The sequence below is a fragment of the Malaclemys terrapin genome, chromosome 18, assembly GCF_027887155.1.
Source record: "Malaclemys terrapin pileata isolate rMalTer1 chromosome 18, rMalTer1.hap1, whole genome shotgun sequence".
Classification (NCBI taxonomy): Eukaryota; Metazoa; Chordata; order Testudines; family Emydidae; genus Malaclemys; species Malaclemys terrapin.
Window position 1 is genome coordinate 20,023,667 of NC_071522.1, and position 9,415 is coordinate 20,033,081.

Consider the following 9,415-nt stretch of genomic DNA (forward strand, 5'->3'; position numbering starts at 1 on the left):
CCTCCAGATTTTAATCAACTCCAATGATAAGCAAACTACTGCAGTGGCTGCTTCATGAGCTATAGGGCAGAACCTCCGAGGATTAGGCAAGGAGTGCTAGTTGAGGATTTTTATTTGTACTCTCTTTATCTTAGTTACTCTGCATAAAAGTTCCCAAAATGAATTTACCAGTTTACTGCTGGTAACTGCACTCTCTCACACACTTCTGGTGTGTGCAAGCAGGTGGTCTTATAATCTTTGAAAGGCCTGGCTGTTAACTTAAAAAATGCCGTTGATCTTTTTCTAAGGGCCTTGAATATTGAGTGTTTTAATCCTTGCACCTGGATTTAGTTGTTAATGTTAAATGTGGGAAATATCAATACCATGAACCACACATTAAATAGAGTAAGTGTGGGAGATATCAAGCTTTTACTTCCATTAAATTTGGAATGGGACATCACAACAACTAAACTCCCCTCATTCCCTGGCAATCTGTGTGTGTAATCTATTAACTTGGTCTACCTTTTGTGCCACAGGTTTCAGAATGAATTAACTAAAAGTTCACGACCTCTGCTATTGAAGCTCATTCTCATACATACTTTATCATTAATGTCAAGTGCTAGTAGTACACTGTAGCACAGATTCCCAGATCCTCACACATCCTACTTCAGAGTGTGCTTAGTAATACTAATTTATCCAAATTTACTTGAATACGTAAGAATAGAGGTTAATTAATTTCCGTTCACAAATGGTAATTAACTAGCCATGCAGCTGCTAGATTGGAGTAACGCCCACTAATTTTTATCAAAAGTATGCCTCCATTTTAAATCCCGGTTTTAAATTGCATTCATTTGGCATGTGGGCTGGAAAAGGGTTTTTAATTGGTGTACACCCACCTTCGTTTCAGCAATTCTTTTGGAGGTTAGTTTCCGAGATTAGCGCCCTATCTGAAAGAATAGTCTTGGAACACAAATAAATAGTGTGCGAAACACAGAGGTGATGCTTGAGCCACTAGCCAATAATTTTTGATCAGATAAGTGTAGATTGAGCCTTCGGCTCAGCACGTAGAGACTTGAGGAAGAAATCATTTCTTCAATTTTTCCTCTGCAGCGGTGGTGACCGTGGTGGCTTCAAAAATGTTGGTGGTAAGTGCCGAGTATCCAAAATGTTTCAGTGGAAATTCTGTATAAATCTAAAAGCCACCAATATCTTATTACTATCTAGTAGAAGCATTCTAGCGTTTCTGTTTTGCTGGGGCTGGTGTGTTTGTGTGCTTTAAAAGTCAATCCTTTAACGATAAACTGGATTTCTACTTTGTCAAATTGCATGAAAGAAATTGTGGAGATTTATGACCTTCACCGGATTTTGGTGTGTTTTTTTTTGTTTTGTTACAAATGCTGCTTTGAAAGGTACTAGTGACAAAATAATTGTGGTAAACTGCTTGGTCATCTGACAACCAGCATTTGCAAGATAAACACCAGCATAATGCTAATGTGGCAGATGCCACATACTGCAAGTTAAAGAACATGTTAACGTTCTACAGATGCCTGCTGTTGAACACTTTAATCTAAATATTCTCCAGATCTCTGGTTAATGACTTAAATTTTTAGATACATTGCATATGTAGCTTGAATATCTTCTTGTCTTATTTAACAAGATTTTTAAAAAGGCTTTCCTTGCTAAAGTAGCCTTTCTTTCATCTTTTTACCCATTCTACAGGTCAAAGGGATTATGGACAGAAATCAGATGCTGGTAAGAAAACAAGAATTATGTGGATTGTAGCTCTTCATCCTTCATAGCATTTGTAACATATGCAAGCGCTTTGGAGGATCTTGGCCAATTAGAGAACTGATCTTAAATCAACAAGATGACATTCAATAAAGACGGGCAAAGTACTACACTTAGGAAGGAAAAAATCAAATGCTCGAGTACAAAATGGGGAATAACTGGCTATGTGGTAGTATTGCTAAAAAGGATCTGGGGGTGATAATGGCGCAGAAATTGAACATGAGTTATCAATGTGATGCAGTTGTGAAAAGGACTAACCTCATTCTGGAGTATATTAACAGGAGTGCCCAATGTAAGACATGAGAGGTAATTGTCCCGCTTTATTTGACACTCATGAGGCTTCAGCTGGAGAACTGTGTCCAGTTCTGGGTGAGACACTTTAGGAAAGATATGGACAAATTGGAAATAGTGCAGAGGAGAGCAACAAAAACCATAAAAAGTTTAGGAAATCTGACCGATGAAGAAAGCAGTTTCCCCAGTTTTTTTTTTTAACCTAAGTCTTCAAATATGTGAAGGGATGTTATAAAGACGATGGTAATCAATTGTTGCTCATGTTCACTGAATGTAGGACAAGAAGTAATGGGCTTAATTTGCAGCAAGGGAGATTTTGGTTAGATATTAGAAAAAAACTTTTAATTGTTAGGCTCTAGAATGGGCTTCCAAGGGAGGTTGTGGAATCTTCCTCATTGGAGGTTTTTAAGAACAAGTTGGATAAACACCTGTCAGGATGATCTAGGCTTACTTGGTCCTGCCTCAGCACAGGGGGGCTGGACCCGATGAGCTTTCTAGGTGCCTTGCAACCCTGCGTTTCTATGATTTTATGTACTTTAAAATGCATGCCTGGAAAAAGGTGGGGTGGCTGGGATTTTTGTGTGATTCAGATGTAGTTTAACAAGGTGGGCTCTCTTCTGGGATCAATCAGTTCCATTAAATAATGGTGCATGGGACTATACAAGAGAATTATTTCAATGTTTAAATAACACGTTGCTCAGCAAGTAAAAATCAGGTTTTGTCTAGTGAATTCTGCGTCGACTTGAGTCAAGTAACTGATAATGTTCTTGTTTTCCTTGAAGATGCTGAATATAGATAGTTTTTTCTGACTTAGATTATTTTGGGCAATGTTCTTTTAATTTTTATACTTGTTTCACCATAGAGCCTAAAACTTGAAGGACTTTTCAAAAGCTGAATTACTCTTTACGATTGCTGTTTACTTCTTGCACTCTGTCTTGGATATGAAAGAAGACTAATCTGTTTCATTCTTATTTTTTGGTGTCATTTTCTGATTCTTTTACGCTGATACGGTGCTTTTCTGTCTTCCGTGGTATTTCAGTTACATTTTATAGGCTCCTTTTTTATTTAAAATCTGCGTTTTGGGCCTACTCTACTTGAATGCCCTAGTTGCAGAAAAAAGTTGTGAACGGCTGCCACGCAGTCAGATATTCAATGTAATTATTCTGTGACATACTGCAGCATCCTACGGCTATCTTCCTGTACTTCAGAAGCTGTTGCTGTTAGAGCTAACAGCACGACCTCAGACTTTTCTCAGTTCATTAATATGAGAGCTCCCAATCTGCCAGGTGTCCAAGGAGATGTTGCACGACCATAGATATCTGAGTCTAAAATGATAGAGGTTTTCTCTTACCTCAGACGAAGTAGCATTTTTAACTACTGCAGTATGTAACATATTTGCTTCTGGCTAATCCATACAAACACATTTGGTAAAAATAACTTTTTTTCTTTAATAGATACAGAATCTGACAACTCTGATAACAACACCATCTTTGTGCAAGGACTTGGAGAAGGTGTTTCGGCAGATCAAGTGGCTGACTATTTCAAGCAAATCGGTATTATAAAGGTGTGTGTGGTGACAGATCATTAGGTTGTGTTGGCTTAGGAAACCTGTAGATCGAATATGTTGGAAGTGTCTTGAATAGCAGCACATTTCCTCCCTTTTATTTCCTAGCAATTGTAGATCTTTCTTTTATCCTACTGGGTCACAGATGACAGTTTACAGAAAAAGAAATTGCTGGTACTACCAACTTATTAACCCAGATGTCAGTTACGGTTTCTCTTTTCTACTCCTAATTCTCTAATCATTTCCCTTACCACGTGTCCCTCTCAGTAGTAAATCTCTAATGCTTCAATCAGTAATTATGCTTCCATGACCCACTCACTCAGGGCTTTCCTTCCTATCCCCAGAATCCAAATCAGGGCTCTCATTCACTGTACTTGACTTCAACCAACGTCCAAACAAGGCCTGGGACCACTTCATATTAAGGTTCATGCTGTGAGCTGGAGGGCAGTCAGTATTTGTTTCTGTAAGCTAGCCCCCAGGAATCTCCTCTGCGCACATGAATTAATTACAACTGTTCTCTCTGTTTACTGGCTCAAGCAGTTTTCTCCATTAACTCAATGTTGAGGAAATACTTTTTATTTTTATTTTTCCCCCAGACTAACAAAAAGACTGGCAAACTTATGATAAATCTATATACAGATAAGGATACAGGCAAACCAAAGGGAGAAGCAACAGTGTCTTTTGATGACCCTCCTTCTGCTAAAGCAGCCATTGACTGGTTTGATGGTAAGTTTGCCTGTTCTTCCTTTTGTGCGTGAAACTTAGCAATCAGTAGAGACTGCATATTAATGTGGACTGCATGCCACTTTTAAAATTTATTTCAAAGAGACTCCTGTTTTTTTCCCTCTGATGTGCTAGTTGAGACGAAAACCATTATTTATGCTGCTGCATGTCCGTTGTCCCTGTATCCAGTTTAGTCAGTGTGAGGATGGGTTTTTCTGATATGATTCAAGACTTCGTATGCAGCCCATTAAAACGAGAATATCGCAGTAAGCAGGAGAATAGAAATTGATGTGCGGTCTGGGAGGTACCATGGTGTTGGTGGCAGTGCCTAGAAACCCCAGGCAAGGTTAAGAGCTCATTGGGGTGGGCACTCTACAAACACTGAAAGAAGTCCTGTGCCCTAAAGAACTGACAATGTAAATGGACAAGATGGACAAAGAGCAGGAGGGGAAACAGAGGCACAGAATCGTGAACTGCCCAAGGCAACACAGCTTGTCAGTGGCAGAACTGGAAATGGAACCCAGGTCTCCTGGCTTCCAGTTTTGTTGCCCTGTCCACTAGACCACACTGCCTCCAAAAGTACCTCAAACCAAATTAAATTAAGCCCCATCATGATTCCTCTTGTAACATCTTCCCTTCATTTATGCGCCTATCTTTCCCTCATGTGGATGTTTTCTTTAACATTTATCTGTGTGAACATAAACTTTGGTTACTGCAGTAACCAATGTACATAGCTAGTTTGAGCATACAGTGTATGGTGCTAGTTTATTATTCCTTAAATGCTTTATAACAGTGTTAATTGCATCTTACAATTAAAATCGTATATTCGCGAAACAAGTCCTTCAAAAGAAGACTTTTAAAAACAGTATTTTGCTCCATAGCTAGAAATTATTGCATGGCCAGTTGAAAGCTTGAAAGCTTTGTACTGTGACCTGAAGCTCTGAAAACTGTCTGTCCGTAATGGAGAAGGGGAGCAGGTTCCAGAAACATGCTGCTGTCAGTCTTGAAGAGTTCCACTGCAGAAAAAAGGACAGTTACACTGCGTTATAGTAACAGAAGGTTAAACAATCTTAATGCCCATTCGAATGGCTTTGTGTTTCCATTGACACTTGGCATATATAGACCTAAGCATCGAAGAGGCAGGGGTGTGCTCAGGTTTGGCGTTCATATAATGGTAAGCAAAAAGAAATCGACCAGCAAACTGTTTTTTATGCCTTATTTTTTGCTAATATATTTCAAATTGATCTTAAGGACATTACTATGGTTGCTGTATGATGCATCCTAACAGTGATCGGCCCCAAAGTGTCCTGTGATAAAACTTTAATTTTATAATACATGCTGGTTGCAACCTCATAATAAACACGTGCATATCTTCTTCCCACATGGGGATATATTGGTATGGAAACTTGCTGTCTGATTGGCAGGATCAAGATTCTTACCTATTTAAACTGCCCTGCAATAAACTATACTGATGACAAGCATAGCAGGGAAATGTGTTATGTGCTTGTATCATGTGCCCTTAATTTAAATTAAAACTTGTAGATCATATTCTGATTTTAAATAAGCATCTCTTTGTGATAGCATATTATATCAGGAATAGATATAAATACAAATATGTACCTCCTTACTGTTTGCCATCTGTGCGTTGATGTGATATGATGCTACGACTCATATTTTCAAAAGCATTTTGATTTACCGGGATGTTTTTTCTAGTACTGCTGGTGTTGAATTTAACAATGCAAGTTACAGTCACTTTGGATCTTGCTGTTAATTATTGAGCTCCTGTTTGTTCCTCTTTCTCTGTCCCCCCTTTAGGAAAGGAATTCCATGGCAGTGTTATCAAAGTTTCTTTTGCAACCAGGAGGCCTGAATTTCTGAGAGGAGGTGGAGGAGGTGGCGGTGGCAGCGGACGTCGAGGTGGTAGTAAAACATAAAGGGTCTTTCCTTTTGCATGTTAACTGCTTTAGCTTTTGATCTTTTTAAGAGGGCTACCCTCATGGCAGTAATTTGTTAAATAATGAAGTGTGGGCTTTGGGAAGGCATAGTGGAAGAGATTTCTGGCACTTAGGGGGTTAGTAGGGATGGCACCAGCATATGGGAGTTAAGGAAAACTGAATTCTGCTGGAGTGGACTATATCTAGTTCTGTATGTTCCCGATGTGGAGATGCTCTCTAGTTCAATGCTCATCCTGGCTTATAAAGAAATGGGGAAGTAACAACTTCAAGGCTGGGCGTGGATAATTACCCAACACTACGTTCTCAGCGATTGTCTTAGGATGCATTGTCTGGAATTTGCAAAATTAAGCACCCAACTCCTGCTCAAAGTTAATGGAAGATGGGTGCCCAACTCCCATAGCCCTCTTTGAAAATCCCAGACTTTTTGCATAGTACGGCCTTATCAAATGAGTCTGCTGGAGATTGGTCTTACTACACTTCCTTTAACATGAGGGTTTTACACATTGTGACTAGTTTTTAGGCCAAGCAATTTTAGGTGGCTGATAAACAGGTCATTTTTAAGAACTCCATTTTGTGTAAAAGGTCAGGACTCTGATGCCAAAAACAAGGTGCCTGTATTGGAAGAATCCTGGTGTATACGGTCCGGGAGAGCGTATACTTCGTTTAGTCTGTGATTTGATGTGTCCATGTGTGATTGGAATTGCATGTGGATTAAAATGTCAATGAAACTTCAGTAATGCGTGTGACGGAGTTCAAGCTGATTAACTATAAATCTATCAGCTGTTAAAGTACTTGTAGTGCTGAAAAGGGAATAAATAGAAAATACATGGAGCGGACTTCTCTGGCCACCAGGTGCTGCTCCGACACACTATTTCCCCTCTGCATGAGCTGAAATAAGCACATTCATACTTGAAGCTCTACAGCTGCCCAAATACATCCACTGGGGGACTCGAGTCCTGCAGTTCAGAGGGTTGACAAGACGTTTAAACTCCTATAGAGCATTTGCTATGCCTCTAAATATTACATGTTTTCTCTTTTGGCTAATTAAATTTTAGCATTTCGTAAGAAATTCTGAAATGATCAGTTTGTAAATTACACTTGGTTGTTGTTGTCAGGCTGTCGTCCATTTCCAGAGTTCCTAATTCACTGAAATGATAATCTTAGAAGGTGGCTGATTAAATCAGTTGGTTGCTTATTGCTCTACCAAGAAACTGAGTCTGTCACTTGGGGTCTAAAGCTGGTGATAGTCTGCAAATAAATGTCTCGGATGCAGATTACAGGAGCACTTCCCCTGCTTTTTTCTGATTATAATTCTATCCACAGGTTCACGAGGTGGATTTGGAAGAGGTGGGGGCTTCCAGGGTAGAAGTGGGGATCCCAAAAATGGTGATTGGATTTGTCCTAACCCGTAAGTGTTGTTTTAGTTGGGTAGCAGTGTTTCATGTATGTTCATTCAGTTGTTGAGAAAACTCAGTCTGAAGAATCTTTGTCTCTTTCAGGAGCTGTGGTAATATGAACTTTGCTCGCAGGAATTCCTGCAATCAGTGTAATGAGCCCAGACCAGAAGATTCACGTCCATCAGGAGGGGGTGTGTAAGAGATCAGCACAAGAGTAATGAGTCGCTTCTGACTGTTTTAGTTACATTTGTGACCTTTTAACAACACATTCTTGAGTTTTTGATTTTGCATTTCTCCCTTGTAGACTTTCGTGGGAGGGGCGGTTTTGGAGGTGAAAGAGGATACAGAGGGCGCGGTAGCAGAGGGGGTGACCGAGGTGGTGGCTATGGTGGTAAAATGGGAGGAAGGTAAGCATTATCTTTGCTGCTGTGTCAGTATGTGTGGAATGTAGATTTTAGGAGTGTGGGCTTTTCTTTGACTAATAGAACATGTGGCTGGCTGGAACAGTCCGGGGGGAGTCATGGAGTAACAGTATTAAGCGCATATATTTTTCATTGTATAAGTGTAGACTCCTTTTGCTAAAGGACATAACACAGGTCACTAATAATAATTTCTGCTAGCCAGATGTCTAGTTATCAGCAGTTGGCAATGCTCAGAGTAGAAGGGGAGCGTAAAGAAGAGATTTGCACAAGTTGGTGTGGGGGAGGATGGAGTTGTACTGTGACTCGCTAAACACACATTTTTTTCTTTCAGAAATGACTTCAGAAATGACCAGCGCAACAGGCCATACTAGAGACCCTTGTGAATGTTCCATGTGTCTCTTTGACGCAGTCAGTAGTGAAATTGCCGGAGTTTTGCCTGCTGCTTTACCCAGGCCCGCTTTTTGGATGGCGAATGACACGAAATCGGGTTTTTATTTTGGTGGGAGGGACGGGGGCAGTTTTTTCTTTGTTTTTTTTTTTTAGCAAGTCCATGGAAATTAAAGATGAAATTTCCAACATTCTCCTGTTTTCACCCCTGAGCTCTTCAACCGGCTATAAGAAGGAACAGAATGAACTGTAAAATATTGCCAAAATCAAAAGTGTTTTGTAATACAACAATAAAAGCTGATTTATTTGTGAAATCTTACATTGTTTTTCCAATAACTTCATAACTTTAAGCCCCAGCCTTTCCCTCCCATTCCCTGTCTTTCTGTGGTGCAATCTGTGTAACAAATAAGGGTCTTGCTTACAAATGGCATTACACTTTGTCCCTAGCTCCATGAAATGCCCTTAGAACCGCTTTGGTTTAGTGCCTGGAGAAGTCCCTTGCAATCCATGTCTTTGGTCCCAGAGTTAGAAGTATAGCTCCGTGGCAGCTCCACAACTCCCCTCCTACTTTGCACTTTCCTTCCCTCCTCGCTGAGCAGAAACTCAAGTCAGCCCTCACCTGGGGGTGTCAGCTACTCTTTCTGGAATTCACTGCGGTCATTCTGGGAAACCCAAAGGTGCCAGTGTGTTCCCATGCCGTTTGGGACTTGATCAAACTAAGGGAATGTTAAGTCAGAAGATGGGACAGGATGGCTCAAAAGAGAAGTTACTAGCTACGTACCACTTCACCTCTGAGTCACTGCTGTTGAAACTAATGCAGTGGTGAACAAAAGTAAAGAGTTAGATATTCCATAGCATCTTTCAGGATGAGTTGGCTCTCTAGTAGAGGGGTAACTCACATAATAGAAG

At 40.2% G+C, this 9,415-nt stretch overlaps 1 protein-coding gene across 1 annotated transcript in view; it reads left to right on the forward strand.

Moving 5' to 3' along the window:
• The window catches only part of TAF15 (TATA-box binding protein associated factor 15), a 33,085-nt gene extending 24,260 nt beyond the window's left edge, over positions 1-8,825 (forward strand). Inside the window, exons 8-16 of the mRNA XM_054008063.1 lie at positions 1,090-1,124; positions 1,699-1,731; positions 3,513-3,622; positions 4,219-4,348; positions 6,161-6,262; positions 7,624-7,708; positions 7,800-7,888; positions 8,002-8,104; positions 8,451-8,825. Coding sequence (XP_053864038.1) covers positions 1,090-1,124; positions 1,699-1,731; positions 3,513-3,622; positions 4,219-4,348; positions 6,161-6,262; positions 7,624-7,708; positions 7,800-7,888; positions 8,002-8,104; positions 8,451-8,490 — 727 coding nt within the window. The 3' untranslated portion in view covers positions 8,491-8,825. The remainder of the gene's footprint in view (positions 1-1,089; positions 1,125-1,698; positions 1,732-3,512; positions 3,623-4,218; positions 4,349-6,160; positions 6,263-7,623; positions 7,709-7,799; positions 7,889-8,001; positions 8,105-8,450) is intronic.
• Positions 8,826-9,415: the final 590 nt, after the last annotated feature.